General features: G+C 34.3%; 4 protein-coding genes across 6 annotated transcripts; 3 read left to right on the top strand and 1 right to left on the bottom strand.

Moving 5' to 3' along the window:
* The first annotated feature begins 1,578 nt into the window (after nucleotides 1-1,578).
* On the top strand, nucleotides 1,579-12,442 carry LOC107189247 (dedicator of cytokinesis protein 1). Its single transcript, XM_015577734.1, has 22 exons — nucleotides 1,579-1,783; nucleotides 2,348-2,589; nucleotides 2,662-3,407; nucleotides 3,517-3,673; nucleotides 3,750-3,920; nucleotides 3,992-4,372; nucleotides 4,455-4,670; nucleotides 4,741-5,063; nucleotides 5,148-5,496; nucleotides 6,487-6,585; nucleotides 6,852-7,042; nucleotides 7,109-7,459; nucleotides 7,547-7,823; nucleotides 7,903-8,150; nucleotides 8,221-8,352; nucleotides 8,414-8,693; nucleotides 8,754-8,977; nucleotides 9,161-9,773; nucleotides 9,849-9,958; nucleotides 10,490-10,615; nucleotides 11,451-11,709; nucleotides 11,796-12,442. Exons 1-22 carry the CDS (start codon nucleotides 1,735-1,737, stop codon nucleotides 12,255-12,257), a joined length of 6,006 nt encoding a protein of 2,001 aa, XP_015433220.1. The 5' UTR covers nucleotides 1,579-1,734; the 3' UTR covers nucleotides 12,258-12,442.
* A 1,469-nt stretch (nucleotides 12,443-13,911) lies between these two features.
* Nucleotides 13,912-16,463, bottom strand: LOC107189175 (protein PFF0380w-like). Its single transcript, XM_015577651.1, has 8 exons — nucleotides 16,341-16,463; nucleotides 15,741-16,147; nucleotides 15,127-15,666; nucleotides 14,977-15,024; nucleotides 14,831-14,899; nucleotides 14,680-14,769; nucleotides 14,528-14,590; nucleotides 13,912-14,422 (listed from the first exon to the last, which is right to left on the bottom strand). The coding sequence occupies exons 2-8, from the start codon at nucleotides 16,092-16,094 to the stop codon at nucleotides 14,297-14,299; spliced, it is 1,290 nt and encodes a 429-aa protein (XP_015433137.1). The 5' UTR covers nucleotides 16,095-16,147; nucleotides 16,341-16,463; the 3' UTR covers nucleotides 13,912-14,296.
* A 239-nt stretch (nucleotides 16,464-16,702) lies between these two features.
* LOC107189245 (1,5-anhydro-D-fructose reductase-like) lies at nucleotides 16,703-21,494 on the top strand. 3 transcript variants are annotated; one of them, XM_015577733.1, is made up of 7 exons: nucleotides 16,703-16,865; nucleotides 19,722-19,849; nucleotides 19,920-20,087; nucleotides 20,488-20,604; nucleotides 20,674-21,084; nucleotides 21,169-21,317; nucleotides 21,401-21,494. In XM_015577733.1, exons 2-7 carry the CDS (start codon nucleotides 19,772-19,774, stop codon nucleotides 21,441-21,443), a joined length of 966 nt encoding a protein of 321 aa, XP_015433219.1. In that variant the 5' UTR covers nucleotides 16,703-16,865; nucleotides 19,722-19,771; the 3' UTR covers nucleotides 21,444-21,494. The 3 variants fall into 3 exon arrangements, with proteins under 3 accessions (XP_015433219.1, XP_015433218.1, XP_015433217.1); XM_015577732.1 differs by lacking the exon at nucleotides 16,703-16,865 and adding an exon at nucleotides 17,023-17,083; XM_015577731.1 differs by lacking the exon at nucleotides 16,703-16,865 and adding an exon at nucleotides 17,366-17,487.
* LOC107189244 (probable tRNA (guanine(26)-N(2))-dimethyltransferase) lies at nucleotides 17,601-19,243 on the top strand. The gene has a single exon (XM_015577730.1). The coding sequence runs from the start codon at nucleotides 17,665-17,667 to the stop codon at nucleotides 19,219-19,221; it is 1,557 nt and encodes a 518-aa protein (XP_015433216.1). The 5' UTR covers nucleotides 17,601-17,664; the 3' UTR covers nucleotides 19,222-19,243.
* Nucleotides 21,495-21,597: the final 103 nt, after the last annotated feature.

Raw genomic sequence — 21,597 nt, forward strand, 5'->3', positions numbered from 1 at the left:
TTCTCGAACATCTGTAACATACAAGGGATTAGTAACAAGAGAGGGGACACAAGAATATGCACAGTAAATAAATTAATAATATGCACAGTAAATAAATTGATGGTTGTCGAATGCCTGCAACAAACAATGGGTTAGTAACAAGAGAAAAGACGAGTACGAGACGCGCGCCCACCCTCCGCGACGGCTCACGAGAAAGTGAGGAAATGGGCAGGTTTGTTCCTGTCGAATTGAGACGTACGTCACTAGCGTGTTGGACCGACGAAGAGCACCGATACCGCGGCTCGCTCCACCGCTCTCGCTCTCTCCCGTTCGCCCGCTCCGACCATCTTCGGCATCGTTCGGTACGCGTCGACACCGACGGAGAACACCGATACCGCAGCTCTCTCTCCCGCTCTCGCTCTCTCCCGTTCGCCCGCTCCGACCATCTTCGGCATCGTTCGGTACGCGTCGACACCGACGGAGAACACCGATACCGCAGCTCTCTCTCCCGCTCTCGCTTGCTCCCATTCGACCGCTCCGGCCATCTCCGGCACCGTTCGGCACGCGTCGGCACCGACGATAGAGCACCGATACCGCGGCTCGCTCTACCATTCTCGTTTATTTATGATGTTCATATTCCCCAAATAAATATCATTTTTAACTAATTTGTTTAAACGACATGTTTCTTTTAAAGATTTAACTCTCCAGTACAAATTCCTAAGACCGTTATTTATTATTCATTTCATATCGTTAAATACGATTTTTCTCACAGGATACCGATTTCTATTACAGTATCACAAAATAATTGCAAACATGAAACTTCTTTACCTCTTCTTGAACATTCTAATTTCATAGCCCTAAACTGGGCACCTGAAAGTATTTCATTGAATTTGTGTAAAAGATTTTACTACTTCCTAAAAGACTCCGTGTGATATTTGATAGTCTAAAGAACAATGTGCCGATACAGGGTTTCGATTTATTTATGAAACTAATCTGACCAGTTGCTGCATTCTTTGACACTAATTTTCAAGAAAATAAAACTTCTGTATTTCACTTAATTTGAGAGACACGTAGTTGAATATTAACATACGTTCATTATTTAATTACTCGCAATAAATAAAATTTTTGTGAGTAAATAACGTGTAAGTAAATTCATATGTAAAAAATTACCAATTAATTATTAATATATCCAGTTAGTAATCAGCCCAATAAACAGTGTGGGACAGAAAAAGCATTGGATGATAGGTCTATTCTATACCTAATCGGTGGTTATACATTTGTTGAGTGCGCTCGAACTAGTGTGATTTTTGTGGGACACCAACCTCATAAAATGTTAGGTCTATTGTTATATCTCGTCTGTGATTTAATATAAATATATACCTGTAATTATGATTATAATATATTTATTACAATAAACGATCCGTTAAGTAAATATCTTTTACATAAACGCGAAAGAAGAATCGAAAAAAATACGAAACAAGAGAAACGCAATAATGTCGATAATGTATTTCACTTTTCCCGGTCTTTTACGAAGAAGAATACGCGTTGGAACCTCTATAAGTTTGGATATGTTTCATGGTATATTCGGCTGCATCCGTGTTCTCATTGCTGTGATAAATTGAGGCAGCAGCATCGTGTTTCGCTGCATTATAGTTGTGTTAGATGTCAAGATAAAAAGTATCGTATTTTACTCGCACGACAAATGTGCGAATCGAAATGTAATTAGTGTACATATATTGTTATCGTTGATTCTCAATGAGAATGACAATGGCATGGACGCAGGTTAAAGAGCATTCAAGAGTGGGTAAGAAATAATTCGCAGAATATTATTAATTTGGCCTTTGTAAGGTCTAACATCCTGGGAGGTGCCCCAGCCAGATAAAATTTTAGCTCTTGTTTAATGCACAAACATTCAATATGCAATTATTTTCTCGTAACTCTGTTGCGTTGTTTGCGCCAAAATAAATGCACTCAATTTATTCTCATCATCGGAAAATATTTAATTGACTTGCGGATATCATTGAAGTCATTTATAACGTCAGTGACACTATCGTTTGCATAATAATTACATGACATGTATGTTGCCTGTGTTACTCTTTTATTTTCTCGGGAAATGTTTCATTCTTGTTCACAAACACATCGAAACTTAATTTCTTTTTTATTTATATACTATGATCCGTGGGTAGTAATTCATACCACTTTACCTATTATCAATGGTTGATAATGGAAACTTTATTCTCTATCACATTTCTCTTGAATGTCTAATACCACTGACATTATCTTTGTCATTCAAGCCAATTAAGAGATTGATAGATAACACATAGTGAAAGTGAGACTTAAGTGTAGCTAATTATTTATTATTACATAGCCATTCATAACTTTGTACATGGAACCCCCTATGCACTACGATTAACAGTTGGGGAAGTAGTATATATATTGGAGGAGTGTGGTGACTGGTACTATGGACGGAGCAAATTTAAAGGAACATGTGGAATCTTTCCAAAATCTTATGTACATATTTTGCAACAGTCAATGAGTATGGATTGTTTGATACATGAGATTACAAATGTTTTGAGAGAATGGGGTCATCACTGGAAGCATTTATATGTCGTATGTATATTATATATACTCTGCCTAATGAAAGACAACTAACTTAATCATTTCCTTTCATACTTGTAATAGACTCATTCAGAGCACTTCAAAACCATGCAACAACAAATTCTGGAATTAATCGGATACAGAAGCAAAATTTTGAGTGGCACATTGACAGTGGATGAACTGAAAGATATGAAAAGATTAGCAACAGCTAGGATTGACACTGGCAATCAATTGCTAGGTATGGATATGGTTGTTCGGGATGATCAGGGGAATGTCCTTAACCCTGAAGAGACAAGTACAATCCAGTTATATTATCATCACGAGACTGCTGCGGAAAGAATAAGAAAGGCAGCTAACGATATGAAAAAGAAACCTTCAAAACCTCAAGCACCTGTTTATTCACATATCTTCTTTGTTAGTGTAAGGAATTTTGTATGTAAAATGACTGAGGATGTAGAGTTACTATTGACATTATACGATGGTCGTGAAATGAAAGCAATCACTGAAAACTATGTGGTCTCGTGGAGCAAGGAAGGACTAGCCAGAGACATAGATCAGCTTCACAATCTTAGAGTTTTATTCACCGACCTTGGCTCTCGTGATTTAGCCAGAGATAAAGTTTACTTAGCTTGTTACGTAATTAGGGTAGGAGGTATGGAAGCTAAAGATATTGATCATCGCCGTTCCAGCGTTGCACAAGCCAATCAAAAAGTCAAAAATACAGAATGTATGAGAAGACCTTTTGGCGTGGCAGCAATGGATATCACTTTGTACATTACAGGCAAGCTTGAAGGTGACTCGGATCACCATCATTTCATACCATTTGTGCAGTAAGCATGAGATTCTATTTTAATACAAACTCTGAATGTATTCATAAAGACTTCCTTACGAATACAGCCTAGATAGATCGGCTTTGTTGGTTTTGCTTGTTTCTTTCAGATGCTGTGAGAAGGAAAGTTTAGATGGTACATTACGGAGAATTCTTTCTCAAAAGGAAGCAAACATTCAGAAAAGTGGTAATGGAAGCAGTAGCAGCTTGACCGGGGGTCAGGGGTTGTGGGCTAGTTTGAAGTTACTTAGAGGAGATCCAAAACAAGTGAGTTTGAGTTTAAAACTCGATGATTCAAATACATATTTTATAAAGGTACTGATAAAAATTTAATATAACGTAGGTACGAGATGAAAATCCTCACTTGGTACTTGGCAATGTTGCTATTGCAAGGAAAATGGGATTTCCAGAAGTTATTTTGCCAGGTGATGTGAGGAACGATCTGTATCTTACATTGATCAGCGGTGAATTCAATAAAGGATCAAAGTCTACAGATAAGAATGTCGAAGTTACGGTTGGTATTGTTTGACGGCAATTACTTTCTCCGATTACTAATTTGTAAACTACAGTTACTAATTCTGATAGGTCAAAGTATGCAATGAGTCGGGTATCGCAATACCAGGTGTTATGACACTGGGTGGTGGAGTTTCACCGATCGACGAATATCGTAGTGTTATTTATTACCATGAGGATAAGCCACGATGGTGTGAAACTTTCAAAATTGCTATACCCATCGAAGAATTTAAACAGACCCATTTGAAATTCACATTTAAGCATCGCAGCTCGAACGAGGCAAAAGATAAAACTGAGAAACCGTTTGCCTTGAGTTACGTAAAATTGATGCAACGTAACGGGACAACGTTGCAAGATATACAGCATGAGCTATTGGTGTATAAATTAGACCAAAAGAAATATGAAGAAACCGATATTTCATATTTGAAATTGCCATCAACAAGGAGTGAACTGGTAAGATAGATTAGAATTTCAGAAAATTCTTTTAAGTATTAATTTACGTAATTACATACAACTTAAGTATTTCTTCTTCAAGGTCGAATTAAATGTTGAGAAAAAGCCAACATTGGGAGCACTTACTTTAAGTAGTAAGGATAGCTTTCTGATAGCAACCAATATTTGCTCAACAAAACTAACGCAAAATGTGGATTTGTTAGGCTTATTAAACTGGGCGTCGCATAATACAGATTTAAAAGAATCTTTGGCTGCCTTAATGAAAGTTGACGGCGAAGAAGTTGTTAAGTTTTTACAAGTATGCAAACTTTATATATTATGTATAACAATTTTAAGAATACAATTAAGTGACATTACACTTTTTTCAGGATGTTTTGGATGCTTTGTTTAATATATTAATGAGTAACTCTGATAGTGATGCTTACGACGATATGGTATTCGAGTGTCTGTTGTACATTATCGGTCTAGTGTCTGATAGAAAGTATCAACACTTTCAACCAGTATTAGACTTGTATATTTCAGAGAGCTTTTCCGCAACACTCGCTTATAAAAAGTTAATAGTAGTATTACGGAAACGTATAGATAACGCCACTAATAATGACGGACAAGAGCGTGACATACTTCTTAAAACAATGAAAAGTCTCCAATATTGTATGAGATTTGTTGTTGAATCGCGTCTTCTATATACTGAGTATGTTTCTTTTTTTTTATTGTTGGTACCATTAAGTTTCTCAATAGTTACCATTTGTTTATTTAAACATTAATGTTATAATAGGCTAAATCAAGACGAAGAAGAATTTTCTCAAACTTTAACGGAGTTATTAAAATCTATAGTTGAACTCATGAGACATGAAACAGACAGCACCTTATTAGTTCAAGGAGCATGCCTTAAATATTTACCAACCACTATACCACATTTATTGCGAGTATATAGTGGCAAACAGTTGAGCACAATCTTGACCGACTTATTAGTTACTGTGCCAGCAGGAAGATTGACCAAACAAAAAATGATGACTGTAAATGATATCGTTCACAGCCCCCTTTTTCTAAACGCAGATTGTAGAGCAATTCTGTTGCCTAGAATTACTATTTTGGTTCGAGATTTACTGGAAGCGAAAGAAGAGGTAAGATATATATGTATAGTTGTTAGATTCTACATTATGTACGTTACTTTTTACGTTTTAATATGAAGGAAACAAAATATTCGTGTTACTCATTAAAGTATACATAAGATCACTAAAAGATGTTATTAATATTGTATGCGTATTTAATCTTTCTTTAAGTATGAAGTACTTTTTCGAGTAACCCGATATGTCATTATTCAAGCTTCGTTCATATTAATACCAGTGTGATGTGAGAACGCTTCAAAATAGATATATATATAATATATATACATACATGTCTTGCGTTTGAGGCGATTGCAATTTCTTCGTGTCACCTGTATGTCGATTGTCATAATTAAAATGTGAGCGGAGCTGTTCATCTGCATTTTTAAAACTCTCCTACTCGACTTTCGAATAGTGCCATTATTCGTGCTTTCCGTGCAGCCTGACATCTTCCCGCCACGCATCTTTCTGCGATTTTTGGTGATTGTTACACTCAAAGACCTCTCATCTAGAAAGTTTGAGTAGAGCATGGACGACAAAGCACACATCTCTAATCCTGACGTAGCATGAACTCATACAGCGATATGACGTGGGATTGACGCTTACTGAAAAGAAAAAACACTTGCAAAATATCATATCTCATATGTGTCTTGTCTTTCCATTTTGTTCTGATCAAATTTCATAGAAACAATATGTTATCGAAATCAGATCTCGACCGAGTCGTCGGAGAAGATTGAATAGAGACAACCATTGTATTATTTCTTACGTTCAGTGTAGTGCATCTTCCGGCTTAAAACTGTTCTATATTGCTTTGGGGGACACTGCATCCATCCTGCATGCAGTTCTACGATACACGATCTCTCTTTAGGTGATGGACAGATATTAAGGATATAATTGTAATGTTTATTTTTTTCTCTCCGCGTAAAACTGACATTATATTCTGACTAACATAGGGCTGTTTCATTTTTTTGTGTTTGGTTTGGTTTTGGTTATTGGCCTAAAAAAAAGGGGCTGACAAGTACGCCTGGAAAAAGCGTGGCGAAGGTAGCCAGGCTGCTCGGCGAGAATCGACATCGACTCAACCAGCACCGCGGCTACTCTGAAGAGGTAATTGCTGAGATATACGTGGCGAGTTAAAGAGTGCATCGTTTATTTTGGATTATTGGCACGATGATTGCTAATGACATGAGAACTGTACTGATATCTACTTAGGATAAGTATTTTATGTTAGACTTCCAGGAATGCTGATTATTGTTATGTTTAATTTTAGTTTTTAATTTTAGTTAACTATGTTTTCCCAAGGTTTTTTTCTCTTTTTTACGTACGATCGACAACAATGTTAAGGGACACCTTTCTGTCTTATGTTTATATAGGTTGAATTGTGTGTCAAGATTTTGTCTGACATCTTGGAATTAACATTTAGGAAAGATATAGGAAGCACGATACAGGACGTGAAAGAAATCATGCTCACAGCCTTGCGGACTATTATACAAACTGTTATATCTATGGACAGAGAAAATCCATTGGTTGGGAATCTCGTTTCAGTTATGCTAGCAATATTCAGGTAAATGTAAATGAATACGATACCTTGTAAACTGGATAATCTATTATATCGTGCGGAATGTTTCAGGCAAATGACGCAACATCATTATGAGATTTATATAAATCACTTTGGAACGAAGTTTGATTTGCTTGATTTTCTCATGGAAATATTGTTGGTGTTCAAAGATTTAGTTTCGAAGAGCGTGTTCGCAGGTGACTGGTGTGATATGATTATGCTTCAGAACAGCATAATTTTGAAGTCGTTACGTTATTTCTCTGGTACTATCAGGGATTATTTCTTCACTGATTTCGAACAGCAGGCTTGGTCAAATTTTTTTCATTGTGCAATTGCATTCCTGACCCAGCCTGCTTTGCAGTTGGAAACATTCACGTCATCGAAACGCAATCGAATTGTCCTACGTTACAATGATATGCGCAGGTACATTTTCACGTTATAATTATTTCAACGAAACTATTAAATTGTTACATTATTATGGAAGACATTCAGAATGTTCTTTCGTTACAGAGAAACAGCTTTCGAGATACGCTCAATGTGGTTCAATCTGGGACAACATAAAATATTGTTCGTCCCTGCTCTGGTAGGGGCTATATTAGAAATGGCGTTAATTCCGGAAAGCGAATTGAGAAAGGCAACCATACCTATATTTTTTGATATGATGCAATGTGAATTTTATAGTTCACGAATTGTTGAAGGATATGGCGACACGAAAAGGGACCCTGCTCATATAAAAGCTAATTTCACAGAATACGAAAATGAAATGATTGCAAAATTGGATATTTTGGTAGGATGCGATAAAAATATTGTGATTTTTTTTCTATGGATTGACTATGTAACATATATGTACATAATATTCTACTTAGGTCGAGGGCGGTAGAGGAGATGAACAGTTTCGTTCTCTCTGGATTCAAGTAATGGGTAATCTTTGCGAAAAACACTCGACTATGCGAGAACAAGGATTACGATTCGTTGATACAATAGCTAAACTCATGGAACGTTTATTACAGTACCGCGATATTATTCACGCAGAGTCACAGGAACATAGGATGTTGTGTATCGTAAACTTATTAGAATTTTATTCCGAGATAAATAGAAAGGAAATGTATATCAGGTATGAGTGTTATCAATATTCTGCAGAATTTTAAGAATATTTTTACTGACATTACATTTTAATCTTATAGATATGTAAATAAGCTTTGCGAGTTGCATCTGGAGTGTGATAATTATACCGAAGCAGCATACTCTCTGAAACTACATAGTCAATTATTAGCATGGAGTGATCAACCATTACCGCCTCTATTAAAATCACACAGGTAATAATATAGAAATAGACAATTTAACAATTTAATTTACAATTCTCTTCTTTTAAAATAGATACCTATTGTGTCAAACGCATCGTGAATTGAAAGAAGCATTGTACAATGACATGATCGACTATTTTGATAAGGGTAAAATGTGGGAATGCGCGCTTGCCGAGTGTAAAGAATTAGTCGCGCAGTATGAAGAGGAGACGTTTGATTATCTACAACTATCTGTGCTGTTACAACGTATGGCCAAGTTTTATGATTCTATAGTGAAACAATTACGACCAGAGCCAGAATATTTTAGAGTGGCGTACTACGGCCGAGGACATCCCGCGTTTTTACAAAACAAGGTATTTTAACGGACTGTTTATCGTTGAAAAACAGTTAACGTAGGGATCTACTTGTCGCAGGTATTCATTTACCGTGGAAAAGAGTATGAGCGGCTTAGCGATTTCTGTTCGCGGACATTAAATCAACTACCAGACGCCGAACAAATGAACAAGTTATCACCTCCCACTCCGGAGATACTAGAGTCTAATCATCAGTATGTACAGATTAACAAAGTAGATCCTTTAATGGATGAGAAAAGGAACCGATTCAGTGGAAAGCCCATAACAGCGGAAGCAGTTCTAAGGTAGAAATAAGATCCTAACCACGGGTGAAATATAGGGACTTAATATGTTATGAGAATTTGTGTTGTACACAACAGGAGAGGGATTTTAGTGTCACAAGTTACCTGCGGTTTAATAATATACCATAATTTCGCAACATTATAAATTTTCTACATCGTAGTTTTTATTCGGTACTTACGTTTAAGGTATCATCGAGTGAATGATGTCCAACGTTTTCGGTTTTCGAGACCAGCACCGAAGAAGGATGTAATTTCAGCTATAGGAATTTCTGGTGACAAAGAAAAGGAGACAGGCACCGTTAGCAATAATGAATTCGCCTCGCTATGGTTAGAAAGGACAGTACTAGTTACAAGTCATCCCTTACCAGGCATTCTCAGATGCTTCCCCGTTACATCCAGTGAAACCTACTTAGTCAGTCCTCTTCGTAATGCAATAGAAACGATGGAGGCTACGAATACCGCGCTAAGAGATTTGATTATAGCTCATAAAGCTGATCACAATCTTCCGTTGAATCCTCTTAGTATGAAACTGAATGGCATACTGGACCCAGCGGTAATGGGTGGCATAGATAATTACGAGAAAGCTTTCCTTAACGCCGAGTACCGCAATTCTCGCCCGGAAGAGAGTTCGGATCTTCTCAAGTTAGAGGGATTAATTGCTGAACAAATACCGTTATTGGGCGTTGGTTTACAATTACATAAAGCACGTGCTCCTTCTGAATTGTCGCCATTCCATCAGCGTTTGGAGCAGTGTTTTGCATCCATGCGAAGCCAAGTCGAAGCAAAATACGGCAAGAGGGTAAGTCACGGAAGTTATTACTGTTCGTTTCAAGAAAAGTATCATATTTTAAACTCAAATTCACTATTGCCGCAGACATGCGATTTGCAAATCGAAAGTTTCACTCACACTGTTACCATGAGAAGACCGCAGACATCGAGAGGGGACAGTCACCGTTTATCTGAATCAAACATAATGAACTCAGAGTGAGTAATATTTATATTCGATACTCGTAACTATTGTCTGCTGTTAAATATTGCAATTATTCACACTAACATTAGTTCCGTTTAATTCGTACCACTGTGATCATTAAATTAAGTTGGCTTTGGTATGGGATTATAATCATACGTGTTTTAAAATAATCTTTATGTTATATTGTGAATACTGAACTGCATGTAAATACAAAGATTATCATAAAGTTAGAGTATGTACATACGTACATCATGCACAATTAAAGGAAAGACATAAGACCGTGCCACGAGATAGAGAACGGATGGATATTTTCGATGGGCTTGAAAGTAAAACAAAATGCATAAGTCTTATATACTTAATGTTAACTGCGTACCATAATATAATCTTAAATTTAGAAATTTACTTCTTATATGTGCATTTTTCTGTTTTCACATCCAACGTTGATATTGTTGTGAAGATCTAACTTCTCGTGATTCTCTCTGTATTAGTTTTTCCTTGTCTGTTGTTATAAAGTTATGTGGTTACTTTGTAATTATCTCGTTCAGCTGTGGAACTCACTCCAGGGTATCCTCTCTCACAAGATCCCAAGTTGCAACGTTTAAGTCGCTCGCATCATTCAATTTTAACAACAATACACCCGCAACCAGTGTTCAAAACGTCAGTTTATCAAGGTAAAGACGTCACAGTGACGCGTAAGAATAGCTTTAGTAATACTTAACCGTTCGATGGCGGAGCTGGGTCAATTTTGACCCGTACTACATGTTATCATTTGCCTGACTGTCAGTCATTCCGCCGTCCGACGGTTAATGTACATTTCTTCACTTTCATCTTTTATTACTCCTTAAACAGTTCTGACTATTCCATTATCTACCGACAACGCATACCGTCTGTTACTTATCTTATTAACATCATTCAAAGTTTGATCTGTTCCAAGAATGGGTATTAGAACAATTTATATATGATTTCAGGAATTTCGCTGTTGGACCTGATAAGCACAGTATCCTATTATCCTTTCTTCGCACCTAGCATTTTTTGTATATGTACACATGTGAATATGCATGTCCGAATAATTTTTTATGGTGTTTTGCTTAATTGTTTTAACATACTGTGGCGAATATATTGGTTATATGTATATATTATTTTTAGTTTACTCGTTGATCGTAATTAATTTTTTTCTTTTTATCAATGTACATTATTACTTTTATGCTATAAACAAGAAGTGAAGTATTAACGCCGCATATGTACATATATGTTGATTTTACTTATATTTTTCTTCTCATATATTCTCTATTTGCATGATACTTTTTTATATCATTTGTTATGTCATCATGTTTGTCCCTGGATTAAACATCTTCCATAACAACTGGTTATTCTACTAAATAGGTAAATAGTACATTATTAGTATAACACTAGCGTTAACGACACTAGACATTTAAACTTTCTATTGATAAACATGTGAAATACGAAATTTACATCTTATATGTAGCTCATATCATTATCACACAGAAACGCATCGATACGTTCACACATCTTATCGACGGCCTCCCTTCAGAAGGCATTAGGAAGTCCAAGTCCAGGGACGAATAAAAAAAAGGATTCAAAGCGAAGGAGTTCACGGAAAAGTGATTCAGTTGCGTCGACAAAGAACGATCAACCAACTAGCCAATGGTATACCACGACGGAAGTGTCGCAAAGTACATCAACTCCTATCACCCCACTGATATCCAGTTTTCCTACTACGCCAATATTCGAACTTCGTCAAGAGGTAATTTACGTGTTCTGTCATTTGTTCTACTACACAGCGACACTGTACAATAAATCAATAAGTGTATTTGGTATTTTTATGTACAGCTAACACCTAAACGCCCGTTGAGGTCAGAGGTAGAAAAGGAGAGAAGAATAAGCAATCGGTTATCTGGACAATCACAACATTATTTAAGGAATCTAAATAACGGAATGGATTCGAATAGTTTAGGAAAAGGAAACAGAGATAGTATTGGTACGACGGACAGCACAGCGTCTGAGGACGATCCCCCGCCGCCATTGCCTGTGAAAACGCGCGAAGCCGATTACTGTAATCTTCCGGAAGAATTACCCGCTTCCCATTGTGGGACAGGTAGTTTAAATAATTCGAATAGACCTCTAGGGCATTGGTCGAAAAACAAGCTACCAACACCAACAGACGATCTTGACGTTCAGACGAGGCCACCTACGCCTCCACCGAAACCAAAAAGACCCCCTTACAGTTTGAACAAGCTGATGCTTCCTACTGGTGATGTAGATAACTTTAGTCAAGATCCGTCCGTAACTTGACACAGAGTTTTTCATGATCGCTTATCTTGCCAGTATACTGAAAGAATTGCGTGTAATAATATTTATAGAAACGTTTTACCCCCAAAACAACGCGTAGAATAGACCTGAAATTCAACGTACTTTTTGGTCACACGGTTACAGGGACTCTATAGCTACCTTCTGTTATGGATACAGAATGGACTAAGATTTACAACGCTATTAACGGTAAGAAATCGAATGAAATTTAGTAAAAGATATATTTTTATTTTATCAGAAAGAACCGATACAACACGTTTATATTTCAATATATAGTATATTTGAAATATTTTTCACCAAATTCAGTGGCTGAGGTTAATGTAGGTTCCAGCGCCACTGTTCTTAATGGAGAGTACGTGGCAGGACTACAATTTTTTTTTAACCATTATCAGTACAGCAGAATACGTAACACAAATCCCCAGTGTTAGGTCTGTCCTATACCTCCTCTGTAGTTTCATAATACGAAGGTAGAAAGTTACCATTTACATTTTTTCTATATCATTGTTTCATGTACAAGCAAAAAAAGTGTCCACTAATACTACTAGTAATCAGTGAATTATGTAGGATTACATGTCCTTCTCTATACACAAATATTAATTTACCAACACTCTACGGTAATATATTGTATACTTTTGCTTTTATTCCATCCAATTGTAGTGCTTCTGAACAAACTATACATATACATCACTAATGGACTGGTGATAAAGATATGATTGTTCTTGGAAGCACATCTTCATATCTTATCTTCATATATTTTATAAATATATTAACAAAACATAGGCTTTCAATTTCCCCCTATACTTAAATATTCAATTACGTTATTGCACGTATTTAAAAAACTAATGCCATTGAAATGAAAGTCTTTCATCTATAAAAGACTTTCTATTTGTCACGAGATACAAATATAATCTATGCATAATATAATAATTAGAAGCGGATATTACCATTTTTACTGCGTATTTCTATAAATTTTGATATTAGGAGTTTACACCATTTTCTCTACAATAACATCTTTTAGAACGATTTTTACTACTATTGTTATTAGTATTTTCTACTGTTTTACTATATTCGTATAGAAAATTGGAAAGAGCTATTTCTAAAGTTTACAATATTGTTAACACTTTTTAATTCTTCTTTATAAAACCAACATTGGCAACATGCAAATATGGCCTAAGCATTACTGATTCATTGTGATTTAGTAGACTAAGATTAAGGATTTATGCTTTTTACATCAATCGACGACAAGATATGCATAATCTTGTATATGTTAATTTATTTAAAACAATGGGTCATAATTCTATAAGTTTTTCCATATAAAAAAACAGTGAAACATCAATTCCATAGATAGAAAGTAATTGGATGCACGATTAAATATAATGTATTACAATGTATTTTATTGCTGTACAATACCATGACATATTATTATGAATGGAGTAAGAAATTCTAATGAAACTAAATGAGTCAGTTATAAGGCACTATATCATGTAATAGGAAAAATATAATGTACTTTTATAAAACATTATACAACACTTTTTAATCGCAATTATCATGTGAGTCTCATACCAAAGAGATTAGTGCTTTATTTATTTAATTTGTTAACAAATTGTATATGTCAATTAAGCACTGTTGTACGACATTATCTGCTTAAAATGTGAATAATAAATGTATTCATTAATTTTATCCATAATTAGTGACGAGCGGAAAGGTAAAACTATACGCATGTAGTTTTAGTTAACTTTTTGAAATTGACCATAAATAATGAAAAAAGGATACATAACATTCATGTAACGTGCCATTTGTTTTTTTTTTTAATGTTCGTAGTGATCGATTTTAATTTAATTTAGGGACCAATGTAACAACGTTGTATGTTGTATATCAAAGTTAAAATTTATTTACTGTTGTCGATATATATAGTTATAGACGTATATTTTGTTTCTTCATTCTATTGTCAAATGTACAACTTAAAATATAAACAACCAAATTAACATTTCATCTTTGCCTTCAATGATACGCGATACCTACTTCTATGCTATTCTGCATGAGTCATTTTTTGGGGTTCGGGCTGTGAAGTGGTTCTTATGGTCTTCAACCTTCACAGTTTCACTGTTTTGTACTTCACGATTGTACTGTTCTACTTGAACTTTCGGAAGCTGTACGTGTGTAGAAATTAATGAATTTTATCATTTTAATCAATATGAAATTGAAATATTTAACAACATTCAAGAGTTATTATGCAATATTGGAAAATAAATTACCTGTGGTGCTTCATTCTTCTGAAACTTTTCTTTTGACACTCGAGTTTCTAATACATTTAAATGCTACAAAAATGTTAAACATATTAATATTACCTTTTTATTTGTTTGTAATAAATAATATCATTTCCCTGTAAAGATAAATAAAAGCATACCGATATGCCTTTTGAATTCTTCATATATTTTAAGTTTGGATATAATTCATTCTCAACTTCATGAAGTGGTGGTGCAGTAGGAGTAGGACACTATAAAAATAGGTGTTTTATTAATTTTCAACTTAGTTTGAAATATTATAAAATACAATACCAAATTTGATGTTGCAAAATACGAAGGCTGAGCAGGTGATCTTACATTGTTATAATATGCAGAGCTAAGCTAATGAAAAAAAAAATAAGAATTCAGAAAAAACACAACAAATATTTATTACAATGATATAAATATTTTTCTTTTACCTTCGGATCTTCTTTCTGTTTCATTTGGATGTTTGCATTTATGTTTGTCTGAAATTAATAGAAAGTACAATATAAGGGTAAAAATAATAAAATGAACAAAAAATATGATTATTTTGAGCATAAACAAATAAAAAAAATTATACTACATACATTCATGTTTTTTTCTTCATTTTTTGGAACGTACATTCTACAACATTGAGTATAATGATTATGATCACCACACTTTCCACATTTGAATCCCCAAGCAGGACAACATCTCAGAGGATGTTTTTGATCGCATTTCCAACAATTTTTCCTAAATTGTGCACTATTTGACTTACAACTTTTATCCACAGTATTTGTAACCTGATTATTATTATTTTTACTGTAAGAGTGTATCTTTTTGTTATGACCTTCAGTCCTGCTTATTTTATTTATCTCCTCTGATTGTTTTTTTGTTTCAGTTGCCTTTGCATTTTCATTATCAATATTCTTAACTTGAGCATTATTAACAGAAGCCATATCTTTCGTAGAAGTCTCACTATTTTTTCTTTTATTATACAAATTATAATGAACCACTAATTTGAACAAATCAAGGTATTCTATTGTCATCAGTACTTTCAGAAGTTCTTCATCCTTTATATTTAAAATTACTTTGTCCCTAATAAGACTGTTTGTCAAGTGTCCAAAATTACATTTTTTTGCTATTTCCTAAAAAATAAAATAAAAATATAAATATTGAATAACTTAAGAAGAATATACAGAAATGTTCAAGTATAAACTACCTGCAATACTTCAATATAAGTTTCAATAGATTCATTTTTTCTTTGGGATCTTTTAAAAAAGTTGTATCGTATTTTAACTTCAGATTCACGAGGTTTAAAGTGATCATCAAGTTTTTCTAATAAAATATTCATATCATTGCCATCTTTTGGGTTTTTTAAAATTATGTTCTGTATAACATTCAGTCCAACTTTTCCTATATTTTCTTTCAGAATATATACTTTTAAATCTTGTGACTTTGTATTACAATCATTTTCTTTCAAATATACTTGAAAACTTTTTTTCCATTCTTGCCAATTCTCAGCCATGTTACCAATATCAGATAAAGGTGCAAGACGTGGACCCTGTACCTCCATTCTTGTAATACTTTGAAGAAACACAGTCTAAAGTGATATAGAAAAGAATTTACCTGTAAACATGATACATTTTACTGAAAACACTAACACAGTACTTACATATGTTACAATTAGATTGCTTATCTTTAACTAAGATTACATTTCTACTACGCTGAACTTTAAACAAAGAAGTAGGCTATAAATAAATAAAACTCGCCATCTATGTAACTGTAATAATAAAAGAAAATTTATAGAAATTATTCTTACTTGACCTCTTCTAAATGTATTTCCTTTTAAGTTATGCAGGTAGAAATTATTACATACAGTATTGAAGATTTTTGAAGAAAAACATTTACAACAATGACGGAATGATGACTCTTTCTGACTCTCCCTTCGTATAATCTGGTATAATCATGTGGAACTTGGAACGGTTATTCCCCGTCTAGTGAATTTTCAAAACAAACAAAGAACGTAACATGGGGATCTTTAGAATGGTAATAATTTTTAATTCTAGTTTAAAACAAATATTCATTGTGTATCAATTCTATAACTCACAGTGTCAAGCAGAATGGATGCATGTATATATTTATGTTCCACTTGTTCCACGTCTAAAACATTCATCCCAGTTAACCAGAGTTATCTGCAGATATCCGTAAAAGACAGTAAAAGACCCGTAAGTGCCCGCAAGTGCCCGTCAGACCCGTGTAAGACATCTGAAGAAAATCACTGTTCAGATATCTAAAAAAGTTACCAGAGAGATATCATTCTGATAACTGATAATGTATTTTGGAGGTAGTTTTTTTCTTTCCCATCTTTACAATAATCTTTTCCTGGAATATGATATCGCTAAGATAACGTCAGATACGTATTGCAGTTAAAATTTTCTGTACCGAATGTTTTTTAGAGACATTATTTTGGAAATTTTTATATTTAGATAGATTTTTTGGGGGGAATCATTTACTTGTATAATTTAAATACTTAGAGGAACAGAGCAAAACACTGAGTATATTGTAAGTAAAAAATTTGTTCTGCTTTAACATAGTAATTTTTGTGTTAAATGATGTCTATCTTGTTGTGGATACAATTTAAATATACCTATGTCTAAATAAATATATTTAAATTATCCATACATTACTTTCTTTGAAAATTTGTTCAAAGAATTTATTTAACGAGTTGACGTTTTTTTTTCATTTTGAGTTGTCAGTTTCCTTGGCTTGCAACTTTGTTAAAAGAATTCTACTCATTCTGAAACCGTTAAATTTTTAAGTACTTATGTATTTTGGTCGCGTCATATGTCTAATGGTTATGTTTGCATAAATACATTTTACGATTTGTATGTTTTATTCTCAACATTCTTAAATAATACTAATTACAGAAGAACACAGAATGTTAAATCAAGCTTTATTTATTAAAGGTATATGCCTACAATAATACGATTATAGAAAACGTTATTCGGACAAAAAGTACGTCTTTGCACGTGATACTTGTAAACAATTTAGTAAATAGACATCAAATTGATTAGTTTGGTTTTCAAGGGCAGTTTACGTATTATCGCCAAGCAAAACATTTATCTAAAGCATTTGTATTTAATATGGACAATAAACAATGCACAAAAAAACCAAAATTAGAGGATATAACATTAAAAGAAGGAGAAGCAGAAATTCTCGTGAGCAATAGGAATGTGTTTTATAATCCTGTACAAGAATTTAATAGAGATCTTAGTGTAGCAGTGTTAATGATCTATGCCAAAACCAGGAATAAAGAAGTATCAAAGAACGGTCTAATGAAACAGGATGGAATAACTATATTAGAAGCTTTATCTGCAACAGGTTTGAGGAGCATACGCTATGCTAAAGAAGTACAAGGTATAAAACAAATTGTAGCCAATGATATCTCTGCAAAAGCAGTAGAAAGCATTAAAAGAAACATAGAACACAATGGAATAGAACACCTTATTAAACCAAGTCATGAAGATGCAACATTATTGATGTATCAGAGTAGAAGAGAACGTTTTGATGTTGTAGACTTGGATCCATATGGTTGTCCGACAATATTCTTGGATGGGGCTGTTCAATGTGTATCTGACGGTGGATTGCTTATAGTTACAGCCACAGATATGGCTGTGCTAGCTGGAAATTGTCCTGAAACTTGTTATCTGAAATACGGAGCCATTTCCTTGAAGTCTAAAGCATGTCATGAAATAGCATTACGTATTTTATTGCAAAATATTGCTTCCCATGCAGCTCGCTATGGAAGATACATAATACCAGTGCTTTCTGTAAGTGCTGATTTTTACATCAGAGTATTTGTGAAAGTATTTTCCAGTCAAATTAAATGCAAAGAAAATACTATCAACATAGGAATGGTATATCAATGTACAGGCTGCGAAAGTCTCAATACTCAACCATTATGCGTTAGAAAGCCCTCTGGAATTTATAAAATTACACCCTCGCCTTGCGTGGATCAGCTCTGTAAAGTCTGTAAACACAAACAACTTGCTGGAGGACCTATATGGCTGGGTGCCTTGCATGACCAAGAATTTGTCTCTACACTTTTATGTCATTTAAATATTATGACATTGAAAACTATGAAAAGGATACAAGGAGTTTTAAATGTTATTCATGAAGAATTAGATATTCCATTATATTATACGTTGGATCGTTTAATGTCTGTTGTTAAATGTCATACACCATCAATGGTAATGTTCAGGTCTGCATTGTTGAATGCAGGATATAATGTGTCATATTCGCATGCAAATAAAACATCCATAAAAACGGATGCACCAAATGAAGTAATATGGGATATTGTACGGACATGGGCAAAGGATCGTCCCATAAAACGAGATAAATTGCCAAATGACAGTTCTGCCTTAAACATATTGAACACACCAATTACTACAAACATTTCGTTTGATATACATCCTCTGGCTAATCCAGCTTCTAGGCAGAAACGTCTCACCCGGTTTCAGCATAATCCTACTGTCAACTGGGGGCCTGGTACACGTGCAAAAACAATAATTGATTTAGAAACTGGCGGGAAGGACTCAAAAAAGATAAGAAATCAGAATAAAAATGCTAAAAAGGAGAGGCAGCATATGGCAGATAATAGTGAAGATGTAAAAACTGTTTTAAACGTAGAATCTGCATGAATCATATGCAGAAAATAAAGTAACATATTTTTACTGATAATACAGGTTCATGTATTTTTTTACATTTAAGTAGTGAAGATACTTGGATTCGGTATGAATGTATTTATCTCTATCACCTGACTCTAATTGTAACACATTCTTTGTAACTCTAATCCTATTGTAAATATGAATATGCATATTATATGTACTTGAAAGTTGTTCGTTATTTTTTTCTTATCTTGAAAGTTTTTTATATGAAGCAGACTCATATTTATTCGGAGTCCCGTATTGTTGTACTTTGAACATGGAATAAAACATTGACTACTATCGCGGTAACTGGATAAGTATTTTGCTGTTTGATATCACCATATTTTTATAACGTTTCACGATAATGACAGGATAAATTGAATCAAAATAATGAGATAACAACTACCTGACAGAATTTATTAAGTGGGGGGATCATCTAGCATACGATATTATATACTTACGTAACGGTAGAATGGTATACATACTTGTTTCAGCACACTCAAGCGAGTGACAGTGACAAATCGCGCATTATTAAAAAATTGTAATGATGGCTGCACCAACGATTACTTTAAGTAATGTACAAAAAATACCCGTGTTAGGGCTCGGCACTTGGCAAGGAGGAGTAAGTATATTGTAATGTAATACGTTACGAAAATATCTGTATTTTTAACAGTAATAATTTTAATTTAAAGGACGATCCAAGTTCTGTCGAGCAGGCCATACGAGATGCAGTGGATGCCGGATACCGTCATTTCGATTGTGCTTTCATTTATGGTAACGAAAAAGAAATCGGTAAAGCTATACGTGAAAAAATTGACGAGGGCGTCGTTAAGAGAGAAGATTTATTCATTACAACAAAGGTAACTTCATGCACAAAGTGTTATCGTTATTAAAAAGTTGCTCGCCTATAAAACTGGCATCCAAATGTTTCCATGTTATATATATTTAAATAGACTGTGGATGTTATGCAAATATAGACTTTTATTAATTAATTTATAAAAACTAGAACCAAACAGAAATTTGTTCATTCTATTAAAAACTTTTTGTCTCCAACAAAAATAAACTTTTTGCTATCCTGAGATTAAGCATAAAATCGGTAAGCTCTTTATATGAATAGTTGTGTGCACTATTAGTTAGAAAATGAAACATACATACATGTTTTTCAAAACAAGATAAATGTTCTAACTAAAAATATGTTTGTGTATATCTAGGCTCAAACTTGATTTAACCATAGTACATTCAAAATGGTTTTGCTTGCAGTTATGGAATGTATTCCACAAGAGGGAAGATGTAGTGCCAGCATGCATAAAGTCAGTTAAAAACTTTGGTTTGGACTATGTGGATCTTTACCTGGTTCACTGGCCTATGGCTTTTACTGTAAGTTCAGAAAATTAAACCAAGAATACATATTAAAAGATTATGTTTGTTAGCTGTTTGTTGTATTAGGGAAATGCAGATTGTCTGTGGCCAGTAGATAAGGATGGAAATCCTTTATGCGGAGATGAGGATTATCTGGACACCTGGCGTGGTATGGAGGAATGCGTGAAGTTAGGACTAACAAAGAGTATCGGTCTCAGCAATTTCAATTCCCAGCAAATTCAACGTGTCTTATCAGTGGCCACAATCAAGCCAGTAATGAATCAAATCGAATGCCACCCGAGGTTGAACCAAAAGAAGCTACAAAAATTTTGCGCCGAGCGTGGCATAGCTATCACAGCTTATAGTCCATTTGGTTCACCTTTGCGACCTTGGGCAAAACCCGATGAACCCCAAGTTTCGGCCCTCGAGTCACCGGAAATACTTAAACTTGGCAAAAAATATGGCAAAACGCCTGCCCAAATCATTTTGCGATATTTGGTAAACTAAACATTAGTATGCCATAAAGGATTCTAAGTAGGTTGGTTATTATACAAGACATATTTAACGTATTTCCCGCTACAGATTGACATCGGTACGATCCCTATACCAAAATCCAGTTCAAAGGAACGTATAGAGCAGAATATTAGTATCTTTGATTTTAAACTGACACCAGAAGAAATTGCATCGATAGACGCACTCGACCGTGGAATGCGAGTAGTCGCTCCTGAACTGTAAGTTTTATTATCCAAGAATATATAAAATTAGTTATCTCAGCACTAAACATTTCCATTATTACCTAAATTATTCTATTTAGGTTCATGAAGCACAAGGACTATCCATTCAATATAGAATTCTAAAAAGGCATTCAAATTATAAGACTCAAATACCATTTAACGCAAATTATTATGTAATTACATTGCAATATACTAAAAATTGTAACTGCTGTTTTTATTAATAAATCATTTTATTACGTTTAGAAAACATTGTTGCAAAAATCTCGTGACTACTGAC

Source organism: Dufourea novaeangliae, unplaced genomic scaffold (assembly GCF_001272555.1).
Source record: "Dufourea novaeangliae isolate 0120121106 unplaced genomic scaffold, ASM127255v1 scaffold146, whole genome shotgun sequence".
Classification (NCBI taxonomy): Eukaryota; Metazoa; Arthropoda; class Insecta; order Hymenoptera; family Halictidae; genus Dufourea; species Dufourea novaeangliae.